This window comes from Polyodon spathula, chromosome 23, assembly GCF_017654505.1.
Source record: "Polyodon spathula isolate WHYD16114869_AA chromosome 23, ASM1765450v1, whole genome shotgun sequence".
In the NCBI taxonomy this organism is placed as follows: domain Eukaryota; kingdom Metazoa; phylum Chordata; class Actinopteri; order Acipenseriformes; family Polyodontidae; genus Polyodon; species Polyodon spathula.
In genome coordinates this window covers 12,322,526-12,343,504 of record NC_054556.1, presented here as the reverse complement: position 1 = coordinate 12,343,504, position 20,979 = coordinate 12,322,526, and the positions used below count along the sequence as shown (strand labels likewise).

Sequence of the window (20,979 nt, the reverse complement as noted above, 5' to 3'; positions counted from 1 at the left end):
GGTAAGTAATACATCTTACTGTGTACATAGCTGTTCTATATGTAGTTATTTACCTTCTCTACCGACATGTTTACAAGTCTCGTTTCCTTGCTGTAAAGACCCCTAAGAAAGTTCACCGGAAATAGTTGTCTACGACAGTGAGTTGCATTAACATTCACCATTGCTTTTACCAATTCGAGTACATTAATTACTAAATATGCACATTTAATGATATCTTTTGGAGTAGTTCTTCATGTATTGTACATAATATTATTGAACAAAAACCACAACAATTTCTGCTGGTTTCTGTTCGTACATTTTTTATTAAAAAAAAAAACGAGCGTATTGTCCTGTCTCAGTTTCCGTACAAACCAAGAGGTCAAGGACTCTGAGGGGCGGAACTTCAAGTGACAGGTAACTGTGAGTGGCAGAGTCTTGTTCTAAATCCCATTCCTACATATTGCTAACATTATAACCTTTACATTTTTTTCGAACGTTACTTGTATCCATTTATTAGCAAGCAGCCTCTTGGAAATGGTTTAAGCGGTAATGTTAAATGTAGCATTTTGAGCAATGTCTGCCTGAAACCGGGTCGTTATGTCAGTATGACTAAACTGGAACTAAGCACTGTTCCCGTGTTTAATCTAAGTTATGCTGTACGCTAAATGATCCACGTGCCTTAATGGTTATAACCCTAACGCATTTTATTTTCTAAAAACAAACTAGCCCATTTTGGCTGCATTGACCGTGTCTGTTTCCTTCTAGTTCACAATAACATTTGTTTTTTTGTTTTACCAATAAATGGGGCAATCTTACCACGGTGGTTAATGCTTTGTGAATATGGCCCGAACTAAATTAGCTGTATTTCACTGGCAGTGTCTTTCAAAAAATAAATAAACGGTTCTATGGTTGGTGAATGGGCATGCAGAAGGGGGTCTCTGCGACCGTCGTTATGAAAGTTTCTCATAGTAAAAGCATGGAAAACTGTAATAAAGCATAGAGAAGACTTGTAATATGAAAGATATGGAAAGGCACATTAATGACATTGCAAACCATGAACAAGTATGGTAATATAACCATGGGAAACACGCCCGATATGACGAAAATGTTTCCTGAAGGTTCTAAAATGACATTAGATCTTATTTTTCTCGGTGTTAATTATTTCAATCTTTTTTCAATAATGACTTGAATGACAAATACTAAGCATCATTTTCAGCTCAAACTGTGTTCTGGGAATCACTCAGGCTACAAAGCAGAAATTTGAAGTGTGTACTGTAAATCTCTCAATGTGTGTTCCAAAAACTGAGGGAGTCAAGCAAACTAAGAACTAAGTATTCTTCACGCTTGTGTAAAAATCATAATGCAAGAATGGACAAAGATTTAATATTCTTTCTTTCATTAAAATCAGATTGCAGCTGTTTCCAGTTCCTTAACTGCACTCCGTGTCAACATCAAATGAGGTACAGAGGGGACCTGCTAGTGGTTAAGTATGGGAGTCGTTTTTGCCGATCTCAGATCTCAGGGCGGTACTGGTCAGATGTTCTTGCCACGCGGTTGTACTGCACCCAGAGCCCAAAGGACCCACCCAGCAAGCCTCCGTTGCTCCAGACCAGCATAAACACCTTGCAAAAGGTGACCGAAATGGGTAAACAATTTGGGCAGAACAGTGCCAAGCAGATAGCAGCATCCACAAACTCATTGTGGGCAAGATATGAAGAGTTTGTGGGTCTGAACGAAGTCCGGGAGGCACAGAATAAAGTCACAGAGGTAAGCAAAAGTGAGAAAAATGTGTTGCCTGGAGAAGTAGCTCAATCACTTAACATTACAGGGATATTTGAGATTTTACATACATATTGTTTTTTTTTTGATAAACATGCAAACCATCTGCAGTAAACTGAACAGAAATGTTTTATTAATGGTCAGGCTCAGGTCAAAAATATAGTCAACATAAACCTCTCAAACACATTACTGTTTTCTCTCTGTTTTACAAAAGAGATTGCAGAAAGGGAGTTTTAATAAGAAACAAACACACACAATATGATATTCAGAAGATTAAAGTTATTGTAGCCAATAAATTAATAATGTAAATCTTGTAGTACCTGTAGACTACTTCCATTAGTTACATAGATCTTGAATATTAGGTACTGCACTTGGTTAGATAAATCTCTGTTTGTAAGCCATACTTTTAGTTGCCTGGAGAGTGAAATAGTCCGTATCCTTCAGTGGCTTTTTTTTCTTGTCATTAACCAACCAGTTGCTTCTCCTATTGATTAAAGTAGCAACAGGTATCATGTTTTAAAGTTTATTTGTTTAGTAGTTACGGAGTGACTAGATCTTTTGTCCCAGGCTGAGAAGGAGTTCATGGTGGCCAGAGGGATCGTCCGAGAGTCCCATGAGAGCCTGGAGAACCTGCAGTTGAAACTGAAAGAGATTCGTGATCGGCTGGACCGAGTCTCCAGAGAGGAGGCCCATTACCTGGAGCTGGCCACCTTGGAGCACAAACTGCTGCAGGTGAGGGAGAGGAGAGCACCCTGTGGGGATACAGACATGCACACTTCAGAGTTTTAGGGTTTTGGAAACTAGGGCAAAAAAATAAATAAATACCCTTTACTATGACCTTATATGGCTTTTTACTTGCACAATAGTTTGCAATTTGTTGCCCATATCTGCAGAATATTAAAATCAAGAAATTCCTCATTTTATTGAGTATCTTTAAAATTGAGCATCCCCGTGAGGGGAGCTTGTATGAGTTTGCAAACCTGCCGCCTCAGCTCCTACTACTGCTGCTAATATTTCATAAACTGTTTAAGCTGGCAAATTGATATTTTCAGTATAGCCTCAATGTATCCGCATCTTTGTCTTTGACCTGTGATCCAAAGTGGCTGCCATATTGGGATCACGTGACTTTTTGGTTTCCAGATGATAACGCTTTGAGAAATTGGCTTCAAACTCGGTACAGAGCTGTATTCTGTGATTCTCAAGGACAAGCTTGTGGGTTTCGCACAAGAAAAATGAACCCTATCCTGCAGGCTTTTCCAAATCTAATGCAGGGTCACTCACAGTAATCAATTATTGGTGGAGATAGCTTTTTTTAAAATGTAGAAACTTATAATTATTATTATTATTATTATTATTTATTATTATTATTATTATTATTATTATTAATAATAGTAGTAGTAGTCACAGTAGTAGTAGTATTTATTTATTTGTCAGATTCCTTTGTCCAAGACAACTTAGAGGTATTAAAGGGTTACAATGCAAAATCAGTATTTAAATACACTGTGGTTTACAGTAAGTGCTAATTATTCTGCTAAAATACAATATGAAATAAGATGCAACAAGTTAGGATTACAACAATGAAACTTACAATTCCATAACAGTAGTTTCAGTACGTTTAACAGTTACATATATTTTCTGCATGCATTTACACATCTTGCCTGCTGTTTTTTTCAGTTGATTGTTTTTTGTATGTTATTATCATTTAATAGCTTTAACAACGGCATAGTGGTTAAAACCTTTTGAGCCACTGTTGTGGGGTTGTGTTTTCCAGGAAGAGCGACGTCTCCGGACTTCGTATGAAAATGCAGAAGAATCTGAGCGTGTGAAATTCTCTTTATTTTCGGTGGCGGTGCGCGAGAGCCACGAGAAGGAGCGCACGAGGGCCGAAAGGACGAAAAACTGGTCCGTCATCGGTTCAGTACTGGGGGCCTTAATCGGGGTGATGGGTTCCACCTACATCAACAGGGTACGACTACAGGAACTGAAAACCCTTCTGCTGGAGGCCCAGAAAGGACCAATAAGCCTTCAGGAAGCCATCAAGCAGCAGGCTGCCATGCACAACTCCCAACAGGAAGAGCTGAGTAGTCTTATCACCAACATGCGGAGAACGATGGGGGAGGATGTGAAAGTAGAGGCACCAGCCAAGCCATGGATACCCACAGTAAGCAAGCCCACTGAGGCTGCCCAGCACTCTGAGGCTGCCCAGCGCTCTGAGGCTGCCCTCAAAGAGCAGCTAATCTACAGCAAGAAGACCCAAAGCCTAGTGGAAGACCTTCAGCCTAAATTACAAAAGGTGGAGCAGACCATGGGTAGGATGGTGTCCGAGCTGCAGTCGGTGAGGGTGGCTGTCCAATCTCGCCCCACGGAGAGACCCATTATAAAGGCGGAAGAGGTGCAGGTCTTGGATGCTGAAGATGTTATGAGCGGATTGGCCAAAATGGAACAGAGGATAGAGGCACAAATGCAAAAAAACACGGTGTGCAGCACAGTGCTGACATACACTGCCTTTGCATTGACACTACCTGTACTCTATTTCATATTCAAAGGCAATTGAGAAACAGTGATATAGGGGGTTATACTGCATCTACCTGTACATACACTGGTCTAAACAAGCAGAGAAAGCAATATTCAGTATATGCACACAGGCACTCTATTTCAGTTTCAATGTGTTTGTGTCTGGTGTGATCACATATAATTGACGTACAGTATGGAGGATGGACAAAAAGACAGGTATAGAAGGAAACAATTGGGCCCCTGTTCACCAGTATAGACTGTAATATCAGATATTTATATATTACCATCCCCAGATGGAAGATCATTACAGCAGCTCTTGGCCCCCTATTTACTTCTGGCTGCTAAAAAACGTCATCATTTTAGTCTAGATTAGGCTGCACATACAACACTAGCTGCCAAGTAGTGATCTTTACATACATGTGAAGCTGCCGGTGCTGCTTCAGATTTTGGAATCAAGTCCTCAACATCAAGGTATTGAGCAATTCGGAAATGCTGACAACTTGCATCCACAGTTTGCTGTTCATAACTTGTATTATTGTACCCCGTTTTTTCAGAGTGGTTGACAAAGTGTTTGCGGGAATGTTGAAATCTGCAGCAACATCTTTCTTTTTCGTGCACGGTGGTGCATTATCCACCGCTTTCAACACGTCCACTTTTGTCTGCAAGGATAGAGCACATTTCTGCACTGCTTTGTGGAAATGGCATTGATGCATTAGCACTATGGCAAGTCGAAATGCACCATAGGATCTTTAGCTCCAAAACAGCACTAAAATATGCTAATCTGGATAAAAGTTAATACATTTCCTGAATATCCTTTATTCAGCTGTTCAGAATTTTCCTCCTGGAGGAGGCTTCAAAGTAATTTGCACCAACAGAACATTTGTGTAAGTGAATTGGTATTATAAGAAGTAATTTACAATAAGCGACTGCTAAATTTGACCTGGACCAGGTAGAAACTTTGTAGTGTCAGGAAATTCCTTTAATCTAATCTGAGTTTGTTTCAATGAGAATTGATTGTATGTAGATGCCTTTAAGATGCAATGTGAATGCAGGTAGTTATGTTGTACCTTTAGTAAGGTGATGCTCCACACTGTTCTCCACTGTGGTGGACTTCGTTCAGACCTTCCAATTGGACTTTGTGTTGCTTTATCTCAGGCAGGTAGGCAGGCCAGGGGGTTGGCTAGGTACTAATGAGATACATGGTATGAAGAGACAAGTTCCTTATATAGTGGGGCCTATTCACTACACTTTTGACTTTCACTTTGGTTTAAGACTGTTGGGTAAAAGGATAATTCAGATCATTTGGAAGCTTTTCAGAAGCATCTCATGTCCTTCGTCTCTTGAGGCCAAATCACTGTAATAAATGAGCCCGGTACTCTCTTCAATAGTCCACAGCCAAAAATCATTACACATTTTTGCACAATTCGTTTATACAGATGTATGGGTTCATTTGAAATAAGCTAATTTGCTTGAAGGTTGTGGATTCATAACATTACTGATTTACTGAAAAAAAAGCTAAAATAATCTACTTTGATTTGAAAATTAATTCAGAAAAAAATAATTACGAGTGCAAAATCATTGTCTGTATCGAGACCCAAGGGAATATTTTGTTTTATTATTTTATGGCATGTCCTGAGATTTCCCAAGATATCTTTTTGGAATTTCAAAAACACAGGAATTAAGTATGTTCTATTCAAAAGAGGCAGTGCATTTGTTAAAAAAAAAAAAAAAAAAAAAAAAAAAAAAATTCAAATCAATGTACAAAAAGATTATATATATATATATATATATATATATATATATATATATATATATATATATATATATATATATATATATATATATATATCGTAATGTGTACATTAAATTTGAAACATTTTGTTTGTGAATAAAAGTGCATATACCTACTTCATGAAGCATTAAAGATGCAGCTGAGCTTCTCGGTTTATAACAGTGTAACACCATGCAAAATCACTGAAAGAAATCCACAGTATCTTTAGCTGTTCCTGTCTGTATATTCTCCATGCCTCTTTCCACCGAGATGTGTCTCAGTATCGTATTGAAGGCTTTGTTCACTCCCAGTGCATTTGATGCCTATTGCCAGTGCATAAGCATTTTTTTCTGCTGCTATAATATTTATTATATTTGGTTCTCCTAGCTCAGGCATGTATGTACTTGATTAGAGATGAGCAAGCACCTATATATAACCATGACAGCAAGTGAATCCTATATTACAGTGATTAGAGCTTTCACTATTAGGAGTAAGTTGTTCCAAATGCCAGTTAGTTTGCCCATACTATTGTATTGTTTTTGCAATGATTCTAAGTGGTTCTGGGTTATGTTGCTTCAATATTTATTAAGGCTTGTTTTTCTCTAAATCTCAATCTAAACATGGCTTTTGAGTTTGTCTGGAGTATCATCAGCAATATGATCTTTCAACTCTGCCAAGCCCATCGACTATATGAGGAGGTGTTAGCAGAGTTGAAATGTCATATTATCATGTGATTTTAATTGGGAAGGCTGTTTAGTGTCGGCAGTATAGATTCTCTAGCTAAACCAGATGCACTCGGAATGATTGCAAACTACATAAAATAATGAGAAATGCAAAAAAAAAAAAAAAAAAAAAAATCAAGATATTGACATAATTTGGGCTATGTACTTGTAATATGTGTTGTATGCAATAGATGTGAAAATGTATCAGACAGACTTTGTTGCTCAATCAACTGCATTGCTGTTAACGTCGCAATTAAAGGGACAGGCCCTTCTACTACGTATGTGTTCCATACAGTCGTTTAACCCTTTACAATCAGGTCCATGGACTCCACTAACAGAATCTTGATTTCTCACCCCAGACATTTACTACTGAAGACGTTAACAACAGTGACTTGAGAGACAAGGTTTACAATACCTCATAGAACACTTAATATTTTTAATACATCATGGTTGACAGTTTTAAGACAATGTGTTTAAAGCTCTGAAGAAGTTAGAAACTTAATATGTATAAATGGGGAATCAATTTTGAATAAATACCTTTAAACTCATCTATGGTAATGTGTATATGTGTACTAGATATCATAAAAAAAAGTAGAATTGGTTAAATGAACAAACAACAAATTGAATAATGCTATGGATATTTATAACTTTGGAAAATGAAACAAAGTAAAAAAACATTTTAGGAGATCATTTGGTTGCAGGTTATACAGTAAAGACAATTGGTTGAGTTTTAATTTCAAAACGATGCATGTATTGTTCATATGATATACTGTGAGTTGTGGGGATTAAAAAAAAAAAAACAGGATGGATACATTGGTAGACCTGGTAGGTACACTTCAACAATTACAAAGCTGGTATCACATCAGCACACCTTGAATCAATTGTGTTAAGAAATTAACAACATGCATTTTTACAAGAGTCTGCAGTTGTAAAACATTAAGTATAAAAATACACTAATGTGTGAAGCAGTATTATTTCAGTCTTGTTTCTATTAAAATAAAATTAAAATTTGACTATTCAGAATTATAAATTATTCAAATTGCAAAAAGGACCATATTAGTTCTTTCTGAAAAAAAAAAAAACATTGTTATTTTGCTGTACCATAATAAATGTACTGATGTCGTTGTTTATAAGGTAATGAAATGACTACAATTGTCAAGCAAATTCATTTTTCAGAGGTGAAGGTGCATGTATCTGTCTCTTATAGTACATGACAATCTTTTTGTGACCCAAAGTTAAGACAAAGAATACATTGTTAATTTATGTCTGATTAAAAACAAGTTTCAAAGAACATATTCCAAAACAATGACATTTAAAACCACTTGAAGAGCAAAATGTGGTTCTGAGTTAAAGAGTACTGCTCTGTTTATCAATATCTCACTATCTAGTACATGTCAGCTAAAAATTGTGTAGCAAAAAATACTACCTTACAGGCAAGCAACTGAAATTCAAATCAAAATAAAACTTCCTCAATTTATTTTTCTGTCCAAGTGACCCACTCTGATCAGTCTCGGAACATTGCAAGTGAGGGCTTAGAACTTTTCTCAGGATGTTAACTTTTTATTCTTCTCAAGTTTGTATTGTTCTTCCCCAGCTATTCCATTAACAGGTAAAAGCTGCTCTGAATACCTCAGGCTATGTTGCTGTTTGTCTTGGCTTGTCAGGGTCAAAGGTCATGATCTCCATGTGGATGAGACCTGTAGAAAACAACACATCAGACACCGTTTAATACACAACAACATGCAAAAAGTGGATTTATCTTCCCCCACACGTACTGGTATTTGAGGTAAATGTATTAAGTTATTTCATCTAAATTTGTCTTAACCTGGGTTTGAGCTTGCTTTGAGCCTAATTATTTTGTAATATATAATATATATTTGCAAAAAGCTTGAATATTTCTACAAATAAACGCTGAAAAGTCCTAATATATTGGACCCAAAAATATATTAACACTTGGGCTTCAGGACTAGAGGAGCTATGTTGTAGTTCCAATCTCCTGAAGCCTAATTAATGGTAGACATATAAACCAGCAGTAGAAAAAAATAATAATTTGCCACTACAATAGACAATAAAAGCTGTGGTTTAATTTCATCCCCCACAGAAGTTACTGCACCTGTTTTATTTAGTGTGCTCTTTGTTCCTTGAAAAGACTTGGACAGTGGTATCAGTGAGGCATACCTAAGTGATTAATTTCCCTAAGTTAACACCAACAGGGTTGTGTTACATAAAAGGGTTGAGGTGCCCCACACTGCCAGCCCTGACAGCAGACAAACAGACTCACTCCTCCACTCCTCGACCGGCAGCTCCAGGTTCTCAAAGGAGTCGTCGTAGGGCTTGGAGTCGGGCTCGCTCTCGGGATCGTGATACTCCTCCAGGTATCTGTGAGACAGCCCCTCCCTCGCTGTCAGCCTCCGGTCCGGGTCCAGCACCAGCATCTTCTCCAGCAGATCCACCACTATCAAATACACAACGTCAAGCAACTGGGCTAGTGAGGGCATATGCAGTCTGGTAATCAGTTTCTAGAGAAATGACCCACATTCCAGACTAAAAACTACTGCAGGCACCTAGATTGGCCTGTTTAAAAAACACAGACAGTTTTGAACCTTTCTAGCCAGCAAAAAACAAATAATGGTGTTATTTAATATATGATAAAGTATTTAACAACAAAGTAAGTTGACACATGTATTTTTTCTTAAAAAAAAAAAAAAATGCAACTATAAGAAAGGTTGACAAAGTTTCAACTATATAACTCAGCAAGTTCAATTAGAAGTTTTGTAACATTTTGCAGTTTGATATTTTGCTTTTAATAAATCGGTGATAAATGCTTTGTGAATATGCCCCTGCATGTTTTATTGGGACCAGGTAGTTGTCAGGTTAACTGACAATTGGGATGGATTAAGTATATATGTGGGACTTAGACACTCATAGTGGGCAGTAGGCTGTAGCTACAGAGCAGTAAGCTGTTTCAGCTTTGAGACAATTACTACCAAACGCAGAATGCTTAAACAAAAGAAGAGCTTTTTTGAGTCTGCATTTGTATCTGTTTCAGGGAATGCTGTGTCACCTTTAATAGTGGAAGAGCTCATGCTATTATTATAAGTTGGTAAAACAATAAATTTGCACGTCTGCTCCTAAACTGATTTAGCGTTCCATGCATTTTCACTGCCATGCACATCCATTCACTGTACAGATCTCAGATAGACAGTTTAAAAATGAAGGGGTGATATGACCTAGGAAGTAAAGCAGTAACACACTTCCTGGAAGGCAAGGCAAGAAAACTGGGAACTGTTTAAAATCTTGTGTAGCACCAGACTGTCGTGTTTTAAAATGAAAGTTGTGTTTGTTGGAACATCTGTTTCTTTCAAAAGCGCACATTCAGAACTAACATAGTGAATCAAAGTGCGTATCAGGTAAGATTTATGAAATTTGTTTCTTTCACTTTGTGCGATACCTATCCCGCACAAGGTGGGCATTGCTAAGTGATTCAGTTAAAGTGTTTGTAAAGAACTTGTGAATGAAAGGAATGCTCCATTCCATTTGATTCTTCTACCGCGCTGGCACCGACATGTTACTGCGCTTTTCAAACCTGCTTCACTACTACGAGTTATGGAATACCTTAGAACCAACTATAACATTTGTCCTTAACATGTTTGAAATGGCAGCAAATCCTTCCCTGCAAAAATGAACTAGTTTGCTTAACAGTAAATATCTATTAGCAGTCAGTGAGCTTGTTTTTGGGGAATTGAATGTGTAACTGGCCATTTCAGTCCTGCCAATGTAAGCCAGATTGATCAATCCAACATGGAGTTCAGAAGCTATAAGCCTCACAAGCTTTGATAGAAACAAGGATCAAAACAAGAACACATAAACACACAGTTCATGTAGATATTAACATAAACCCCTTCACATAAAGGCATTAGTATTATGTCAGGGAACCACCGATGTGAACTGGCTGCAGTGTACACCATGCCAGCATGTCACCAATGGTATAACCATATGATGCCCATGAAAAATACAAATCTAATCCAATTTTACCTTTCTTGTCCATGTTGGGAAAGACCTCTCTGAAATTCCTCTTCACCTGGGGGGGCAGGGCCTGGATGTATTTTATTGCCTGTTGAGAATCAAAACATTAGTGTTATTCCAGATCTCTACATTCCAATATATATTTTACGATACTATTCCCCCAGAAAATGGGCGTGTTATATTATAAAAATAAAATAATTACAAATAAACAAACAAAAAAAAGTTGCCTGATATGAACATTTGACAATATACGGTTTAAAATGCAGGAGTGTTGATACTAATAGAAGCCTGTGCTGACAATGTCAGCTCTGAGTTAAGTATCTCTATGCGTTTGAGTCAGAGCTTGTAATGTAATGTATGTTCTTCTGCTGCATGTAGAACAACTGTTTTAAGATGAGGAAGCCTTGCTCCATAGTGTTAAAACGTTGGGCACAAACACAAACCGGACTTAATAAGGTCTGTATATTTCATGCATTAAAAATAAATCTTACATCTTTGCTCTGCATCTTCTGCACCAGGGATAGGTGTGGGGTCCCTGTCAGCTTCATGATCAGCTTCAGCTGGTCAAAATCTAGATTGTCAGTCAAGGAGTAAGTTCTATAAAGTAACTGCAGCTAACATCATAATTCCATAAACTTTTACAGTCAAGTCGTCAAACGTTTTGGCTTACGCCTTCAAACACTTTCATCATACAAAAAATACAATGGTTTAAGAAATTAAGCCCCTATAAAGGAAAAGGTGAGAAAAAGAGATTGGGATTGTTGCTTAATTATGGCAACGGTATTTTTGTTTAGTTTTAGCAGTTACATGACAAAGCATAGAATACTGAACACACTGTCTTTATTTGTGGGTACTGCACCTTTGCAGATATCTTTGTACCTTATTGTATTGGAATTATGGGTGTTAAAGGACGTAGATCAATCCTGGGGTCGAGTTAAAATCTATCAGTATTTTGATCAGCTGCTATTTTGTTTACATACCTTCCATGCAGTAATTTTCCCCAACAACTCAGGAGAACTGACAACCGACAACCACGGCAACTGCTTCTTTACACCTAGGAACTCAAGGGTGAATGTAGGCAAGCTACTGACCTCTGGAGGACAAAGGCCAGCCCTGTAATTGTCCGCCTGAGCTCGCCAGGCATCGCGCCAGTATGGTCCTCTGTAGTGGGGGGAAACAGGCCTGCAGGTTTTGCTTCCCTAACCCACTGGAGCTCAAGAACCAATGCGATGCTCCCTATGGAATCCCCAGTGAAGACCAGCAACTTGGCACAGCCAGGATGTGAACCTGCGATCCCCTGACTGTATGACTCACCCTGTACACCACGTGGCCGTGTCTTTACCAGGTGGCCCTAATGTGCTCTCTGCTCACCTTTTGTACATTTAAAGTGATAAAGGATACAGTCCTTTCCAGGAAACAGGACGTGGCCCGTTATCAGCTCTGCTAGAATACACCCAACTGACCAGATATCCACTGCAGAGGGGACACAAAGACAATACTGAGAGGTTATTATTATTATTATTATTATTATTATTATTATTATTATTATTATTATTATTAGTAGTAGTAGTAGTAGTATTAGCATAATTATTATTCCCCATCGTGGATGAACTTTACAGTTTTGCATATAGTTATAGAACCTGGTAAGAACCTTCTTTAGTTATTGAATGTATCAGAATCTGGGGGAGGAGAGACAGTTTGTCTGTCATGCTTCCATTTTTAATTATATTTAAAGAACCGCTTATCCAATTGTGCATTTTCAGTTGGGTGGTGTATGAATGTCACTCACATGCATTTTGTTAATTATTATTATTATTATTATTATTATTATTATTAGAGACCTTTTCAAGTCTTTTACACACCATCCATTACAGCAAATTGTATTCAGTGGTAACAGACAAGTCCTCAAAGGAACCAGCCATGGGTAATAGTAACATTCATATTTTTGACATATCAATGATGTCATAATAGTACAGACCAATTCCCACTAGTAATCCATTGCAGTACCAGTGCGATACCACATCGGTTCTCAATTAAGCACACTGCCATTGCTGGTAATGACGTGGTCTGCTATGAAGGTACAGCCAAGGGTCTGTTATGGATTCCAAGGGTATCCCGATGGTATCGTTCCTGGTGCTCACCGGTCTGGGTGTAGTGCATCCAGTTGAGGATGATCTCGGGGGCTCTGTACCAGCGCGTCACCACATACCCCGTCATCTCACTCTCTGCATGCCGAGCCAAGCCGAAATCCAGAATCTGTGGGAAACAGAACAAGAGTAAAACCTGGAAGCCCACTCAATATACAGGCCTGACATCTTCTCAGCTCAAAGTCAAAGCCCATTAAACAGGCATATAAAAAGCCCACAATATTTGAGTAATTGTTATAAGAACCAGTCACAGTGATTGCAAACAGCACTGAAAAGCTTCTTACCGTTTCAGGAATATGTTCAGGCTATTTGGTTAATTGGCTAACTCACCTGCACACTCAGGAAGATAATAGGGGCTAAGGCAGTGAAAGAAGTTAGTGGTTTTGGTTGCTTTAGAAGCTGTTGAGCTTGCAGGCAAAGCAGCTTAAGGTTTGTATAGTTTGGCTAACCTAACTGTGGGTCTTTTATTTATGCGTACTTACCATCTCCTGTAACAACCCAGGTTTTATTGTGCTGCGACCTCCGGGCTGTCACAGGTATGTCTGTATATTTTTATAACACATTCATACTCACACTCGGAATTTCAAATCTGGTTTTAATAGCTTTTAATTTCCTGACTGTTCTTATGTTCCTCTGAACTCAAACTCAATTTATCTGACCTGTAAAAGGCTGAACAGTTCCACAGAATGACACAGGTGTATCTTATGTCTTCTGTTATGCACAATAAAAAGGTAATAACAAGGAACTCATTCAAACTACATTATGACAAGAAACTAGGGTCAGTCCAGTTCAAGCAGACCAAAATCTGGGAAAGTGTTTCCGCCACGTGTGGTGGGTGGCACTATAATCCACAAGTCAGCAGGTGTTGTGTGAATTCAGAAGAACTGTGCTACTCATGTCCCACATGGTGAGAAAGTGTCAAAAGGTGGTAAAAAAAATGCCAATTGCATTGACCTTTCATCTAAATATGTTATCCTTTTAAAACAAGCACTTGAAATATCTTTATACAATTTTAATTAACATACATGCAATCTTGTAATACAAACATATTCTCAAATGTATAGCACATTTTGAGGGATTTCCAACCAAGCCAATTCATTAGTCATTGACACTTGATGTTGAGTAACCCCACTTAAGAACATAAGAACATAAGAAAGTTTACAAACGAGAGGAGGCCATTCGGCCCATCTTGCTCCTTTGGTTGTTAGTAGCTTATTGATCCCAGAATCTCATCAAGCAGCTTCTTGAAGGATCCCAGGGTGTCAGCTTCAACAACATTACTGGGGAGTTGATTCCAGACCTTCATGATTCTCTGTGTAAAAAAGTGCCTCCTATTTTCTGTTCTGAATGCCCCTTTGTCTAATCTCCATTTGTGACCCCTGGTCCTTGTTTCTTTTTTCAGGTCGAAAAAGTCCCTTGGGTCGACACTGTCAATACCTTTTAGAATTTTGAATGCTTGAATTAGGTCGCCACGTAGTCTTCTTTGTTCAAGACTGAACAAATTCAATTCTTTTAGCCTGTCTGCATATGACATGCCTTTTAAACCTGCAATAATTCTGGTCGCTCTTCTTTGCACTCTTTCTAGAGCAGCAATATTCACAATATTCAAGATGAGGTCTTACTAACGCATTGTACAGTTTTAACATTACTTCCTTTGATTTAAATTCAACACTTTTCACAATGTATCCGAGCATCTTGTTGGCCTTTTTTATAGGTTCCCCACATTGTCTAGATGAAGACATTTCTGAGTCAACAAAAACTCCTAAGTCTTTTTCATAGAGTCCTTCTCCAATTTCAGTATCTCCCATTTGATATTTATAATGTACATTTTTATTTCCTGCATGCAGTACCTTACACTTTTCTCTATTAAATGTCATTTGCCATGTGTCTGCCCAGTTCTGAATCTTGTCTAGATCATTTTGAATGACCTTTGCTGCTGCAACAGTGTTTGCCACTCCTCCTATTTTTGTGTATTCTGCAAATTTAACAAGTTTGCTTACTATACCAGAATCTAAATCATTAATGTAGATTAGGAATAGCAGAGGACCTAATACTGATCCGTGTGGTACTCCACTGGTTACCACACTCCATTCTGAGGTTTCTCCTCTAATCAGTACTTTCTGTTTTCTACATGGTAACCACTCCCCAATCCATGTACATGTGTTTCCTTGAATCCCTACTGAGTTAAGATGCTACGAATTCCTTTACCTTGAGTTCACAGTTCTGGTTCATAGCCAAGTTACTGGGTTTCAGGTCCTATAGGAAGACATGAGAACCTTACAGTAATTGTAGAAAACAAAATAATTCCATAAATCCTACTCAGTGTGCACTTCCACTGGCTAAATGGGTCTCAAACGTGCAGTTTTGAAAGAAACACATGTTACAGCAGACGTGTATTTTCATTTTAAAACACACCTGGTACTACACTAGGGTTAAGGTTCTCAGTTTGCTTGCCTTGTCTTCACTACTCTGCTTCTTTGGCATTTCTCCTTTGCATGGCTGAAAGCAAGTAGTACCAGATATCATGTTTTAAAATGAAAGTACATTTGCACATTTAAGACCTATTTATGTACTTTTATATATATATATATATATATATATATATATATATATATATATATATATATATATATATATATATATATATATAGATCGATAGATTTAATATGGGGGGGTCTTGGCATCAAGTAAATTAAAATAAAAATGTGTTTTATTCTTAAGAAAATTATAAAAATGTACATACCCTGTGCACTATCCCAGCAGAATGTATATACTGAAAGAGAAAATGTAAAAAACATGTCACTTCACCAAGTTCATCAAAATGGGGCATCATGGAATGAGCCTCCAGCATAAAACCAGAGAGTGAGCAATTAGTATCTGAATACATGCGCTTGTATTTCTTTCCCATGAAAAGCTTGTCATCTGAGGAGTTGTTTCGAGAAGGTAAACTTTAAGTGCTAAAAGAAAGTCTGCTACATAATGGAGGTATTGTTAAAACAAATCGCCTGACGCCTTTGGGCAGTAATGCTGGTATGCTGTTTCTGCTTTGTAAATTCCGTTTGTTATTTCATCAAGCGCTTAGTATTGGTATGGAATATCACTGTTATCTTAATGGTTGTATTTATGGTCTTGTTTAGATTCACTTTGTATATAGTTTCCTTCTTCAGTCATCCCTGTGGCCTTAATAGGGCACTCAGACATGTCTTAGTGCATCTGCACACCATTAACCTGCCAGGTTACCAGACTGGGGGGTATGGAAGGGTTACCAAGCCATGCTGCTGATGCCCAGCCACTGGGATCCTATAAGGCCCTTCTTGACAAAGGTTTGAGATCAATCAGCTGATAGGTCACTGATAGGCCGAATGGCCTCTTCTTGTTTGCAAACTTTCTGATGTTTCTGATGTTCTTGCAAACTCAAAGCCAGTACCCTGTCTGTTTCTACAGAACCATCAGATAACCACACAGAGCAGTTTAATTTAATAATGACATAAAAATGAAGGACCATGCAGAGAAGTAACTGTAAATTATGAATGTATTTTATTAAAAGAATGATAAAATTGCCTTTATTCATCAAGACTTGGCAACGTTCCAAAAACTATTGAGGCAGGACTTCCAAGTGCTTAAATTAAATGGAATAAAAATAGAAAGAAACAAAAAAATATAAAATAAAATAAATTTAGGATTACAGTATAATGTAAGTGAAATGGCATATTCTGATTAAATAGTTTGCATACATAGTAAATTATGAAAGAGATTTGCAGCATTGAAATGTTCTTATATTGCGCCTCACCCTGCCTCACCTTGAGACCTTGGAGTATCTGGTAGAGGATGTAGGAAATCATTTTGTCAGTCAGTTTTCCTTTCTTCATGATATGGCTTAGATCTTGATCTACAAATGGCATCACCATGTAACTAGAACAGAGATTAGTGATTCATAATAAACAGGCTACTTGAACCTTGTATTTGAACATTCATTAAGACCTGGCACAGAAATGTGATTTAGTTTTGCTGAGTGCTAGTCACTGCTTTAAAATCTGCAAGGGATTCACAACAGTAAGGAGTGAATTATTTCTACTTGAGCTGATATTTAATCAAACACAAGCAGCATTCTTAGGTTGTGTGTTGACAAAGAATTGAAAAGGCTTTGTGTATCGTGCAAAATAAAGCAAAGCACCTGGTTCTCTCCTCTTCCACTATGTACTGTAGACTACTGTAGTAAACTAATAAAGACAGTCTGGTAGTATTTGTGGCAGTAAATATTGCCATTTTATCTTTAAAGGGACTTCTTGCATATAATCTTAATTAGTGTTGGGAAGTGGTTGGAACAACTGTACTCCCGCTGCCTACATGCCACAGAAAGCTTGAATTCCATACACCTTCTGTGAGACAAACAGAGCCCCGAGACAGCACTGAGGCAACATCTTAAAATGAGTGCTCACAAGGTAGAAATAACTGTACCAACCCATTTGTGACAGACCCCCGTCCCCGCCTTCCCCTCCCCAGTCCTGGTACTCTCTTGTCAGAACAGGCATTTGTGACACAGTAGGTTTTTCCCAAACCTGCAGTTCTACTTACAACGTCTGAAATGTATCTGGGGATGAATCAGGAGTGAAAACATTCAACAGACAGATTACCTGCAGGGACAGGAAAAGAAGACAGAGTGAACGCATGAACAAAGCCATTGAACTGTGCCCAATCTTCATCTTGAGGGAGCACAGCAAACTGGCTCAGATTTAACCCAGTCTTTACCCCCCAAAAGGTGTGCAATTTAGTTTCTTCTCCAAAACGTCACCTGCTGAAGGAACAGATCCTGATTCTGTGTTTAAAAAACTTAGCGAGCCGTAGAAAAAAAACTATGGCAAATGCATAGTAGAACCATGGTGAATATCAGCTTCTGTGGTACAGCACCCTATACAATATTCTATATGTGATCAATCTCTAGTGCTGTTTCTGCTTCAACCAGAATAGCAGGCTTACCAACTACTATAGGAAGAATGCCATTTTAAACCCCCCTAGGCAGCTTCTGAACAGATGTTTTTCTGAAGCACATAATGAAGATGCAGACACGCTGTATAAGACTGAACCTGCGCTTGTTTTTAATACACGTCTCACATTCTCATGCTGGATATGCCTGAGCAGACGAAGCTCCCGGTAGGCTCTCTTGGCGTGAATCAGAGACTGGAAGGGACGGTACAGCTTCTTGATAGCCACCTTCTCCTTGGTCCTCTGGTCTATGGCTCCACTGGAAGACAACAGAGAAGGTTGCTAAGACTCTGCTTTTGTCACCAGGCTACTGACCAGGACTAGAAAACGCAACACCTGTCATTGGATCCTAAGCGCAAGTTAATTTTCACTATCCTGCTTCTCAGTTTTTTAAAGCTGTAGATGGCCTGGACCCTGAATATTCAAATCAGCTGATCACAGCATTCCTGGGTGACTAAAGTTGACTCAGAGTATCAACTTGGTCATCTCAGCTGAGCTCTTGTCTTACACAACGACTAGAATCCAGTACAAAGTAAAACTAGAAACAAGACTTTACCTCTCAGCCGGACTAGGCAGGGTATTTTAAAGATGGAAATAAAGTATGTTTCACAAGGAACAGTCAGGTGATTCTGTGGGTCATTTTCATAATAATAGATCATCCTTCCAGAACAATAGAGGTTCATATCTGTAGTGCAAGGGCAATCTCGATGGTGGCCTATACCCAACTGACAATGTTATGGCAAGTGTTTAATTTTATTCTCTCTCTAAATGCTATATAAACTGTATATAGTTTAGTTTAATATTACAAGCATGTTTGTAGGTTTTGAGCAAGACTATATAAAGGGCAGTTAATTATTGCAACTCTAATCAATTCATGTTGAATCTTGTGTGAACTTATCCAAATAGAGAAAGCATGGCTCAGTTTTTGATATGACTGATATTATCCTGAATGGCAGTAGACTAGAGACCAGGTTACAGCATGTATCTATCTACCTAGATCACCATTTTGGAATGCCGGCACAACTCGTATTTCCATCCCTATATCACTTTTGTTTCTTAATCTTATCTCTGCTTACACAATAAACTTCAAAAGATACATTTCTAGTAACTAACCAGGAGAGGAAGGAACACACATTTTCAACCTCAAACAATGACCTAAACTGGGAGTTAATGATACAATCAAACTGTTTTGCAAATGTGTTTTTTATACACGTAGCTTATACCAAGAATTTTAAAGATATTTAAGGTATTGCTAAATTCAAACTCAAGTATAAAGAACAAAATGGTAAAATATGATAATTCGTATTATTAGACTTCCAAGCCAATGGCTCGGAAGCCTGTTATTGTTAAGTATTTTTTTTTATTTCTTCCCAAAACTTTAAACTTCTGCTGCTTTGAAGCTGTGTGCCTGATCAGGTTCCGACTTGGCAGGTAACAAGCGAGATACATTGTCTGTCAGATGCTGAAAAAATGTTACTGCTGCGTCCTTGCAATTGGCGCCGTGACATATTTTTCGATAAAACCTTTCGAAATCATCTTTGGAACCGGTGAAGCGATTGATCTGAAACTTGGCATATATCATCACTTATGCACTGTAAACCAAATATTGAAGAATTAAACATAAATGTTATGCAACAGATTTAAACACATTTTAGTTTTTCTCCAACAATGAATATAAATTACAATATGCAACCTTCATTAATCTTATTCTAAAGTTCTCATAACACTGCCTGATTTAGTAATAGTGTTGAATTATTTTTTGTTTGCGATTTACTAGGCCTACTGTTAACTTCCTAAAGCTCAGAATTAGTGCCTGGTTTGCACAACGTGTCAGCACAGACTTGAACGCTTGCGGAGATGAGACAAAATAAGATAAAGAAACTGACTTACCAGACAGTTCCGTAAGCCCCCGATCCAACAGGTGTCAAGCCAGTGTACCTAACTGGGACTTCCCAAGTAGTTTTTTGGATCTCCTGCCTGTAGAAGCATTTCTTCGCTGCAGTCGCCATCTGTCCTAGAATAATCCAACAAGGTTCTACAACTAGAGCCTCCTGAAAAAAAAAAAACAAGATTTAGGTGGGGTTGAAGGCGGGAGACGTTCCTCCTCTCCATTACGTGGATCTGGAAAGCACAGGTAGATCCTTATCAACATTCTACCAGAGCAGTAAGGACATTTTGTAGCATAACAAAGAAGTGAAGTACATTTCTGACTGCTTTTACAGCAGTGTCAAGGGAGGATCACTATTGGCATCCAGGGAGGGTTACCAGTTCCCCGCCTTTATTTTTTGTCCCGGTCAGCAGTAGTCCCAGTTTTCAAATTTTTTTAAAAGTAGAAAATTGTAGTAGCGTGCTCAGAAGTTTTATATTGGTAGGGCCACCAGCCAGGTTAGCCTTTAAGTTGGTCCCAATTGTGTCTTGATTAACACAGCCATTTTTAAAACTTTGTCTTGAGATAAACACAGCCATATATATATAATCTATATATATATATATATATATATATATATATATATATATATATATATATATATATATATATATATATATATGATTAGCTGACTAGATAAATCTAATTTTTCTAAGCTTTTTGTATATTTAACATGTTTTAGTCAGGGACGATACAAATAAATAAATAATTCTTATTACCTACAATAAATACACCTTATGATTAACTTTTAAATTAAATTTAAAAATCTTTTTTTTTATGTATAGCACCTTTCATAGTAGACCACCATCACAAAGCGCTTTAAAAGATAGGAGACTAAGATGTGTGAACGATGCATTAGCTGCACAGTCAAGTACAACAAAGACTCACCCCAAAGACAGAGCACACTGAGTCACTGTCTGAGCTAGGATTTAAACAGCGTACTTCCTGGTTACAAGCTCGTTTCTTTAACCACTGGTCCATACCTTGGGGGTCGTTTTTTGTTCTCTAGGGTGGTCCTATGTTGGGGTTGAATCTTGTGGAAACTGCATGCCTTGCTCTGAATTTAAAAAGTATTTAGTAACAGCAAAGAATAAAGCCACCCCAAATCTGACTAAAGGTTTTAATTTGCTA

General features: G+C 37.9%; 2 protein-coding genes across 4 annotated transcripts; one reads left to right on the top strand and one right to left on the bottom strand.

Moving 5' to 3' along the window:
• Positions 1 to 323: 323 nt before the first annotated feature.
• On the top strand, positions 324 to 5,997 carry LOC121298296 (mitochondrial potassium channel-like). The gene is made up of 4 exons (XM_041225345.1): positions 324 to 393; positions 1,388 to 1,746; positions 2,326 to 2,490; positions 3,530 to 5,997. Exons 2-4 carry the CDS (start codon positions 1,435 to 1,437, stop codon positions 4,310 to 4,312), a joined length of 1,260 nt encoding a protein of 419 aa, XP_041081279.1. The 5' UTR covers positions 324 to 393; positions 1,388 to 1,434; the 3' UTR covers positions 4,313 to 5,997.
• A 1,394-nt stretch (positions 5,998 to 7,391) lies between these two features.
• On the bottom strand, positions 7,392 to 20,844 carry LOC121298255 (mitogen-activated protein kinase 14A-like). 3 transcript variants are annotated; one of them, XM_041225269.1, is made up of 13 exons: positions 20,737 to 20,844; positions 19,812 to 19,972; positions 18,051 to 18,180; positions 17,514 to 17,572; positions 16,739 to 16,850; positions 15,682 to 15,711; positions 15,147 to 15,194; positions 12,933 to 13,047; positions 12,193 to 12,264; positions 11,283 to 11,362; positions 10,801 to 10,879; positions 9,047 to 9,220; positions 7,392 to 8,462 (listed from the first exon to the last, which is right to left on the bottom strand). In XM_041225269.1, the coding sequence occupies exons 1-13, from the start codon at positions 20,827 to 20,829 to the stop codon at positions 8,401 to 8,403; spliced, it is 1,215 nt and encodes a 404-aa protein (XP_041081203.1). In that variant the 5' UTR covers positions 20,830 to 20,844; the 3' UTR covers positions 7,392 to 8,400. The 3 variants fall into 3 exon arrangements, with proteins under 3 accessions (XP_041081203.1, XP_041081204.1, XP_041081205.1); XM_041225270.1 differs by lacking the exon at positions 15,147 to 15,194; XM_041225271.1 differs by lacking the exons at positions 15,147 to 15,194; positions 15,682 to 15,711.
• Positions 20,845 to 20,979: the final 135 nt, after the last annotated feature.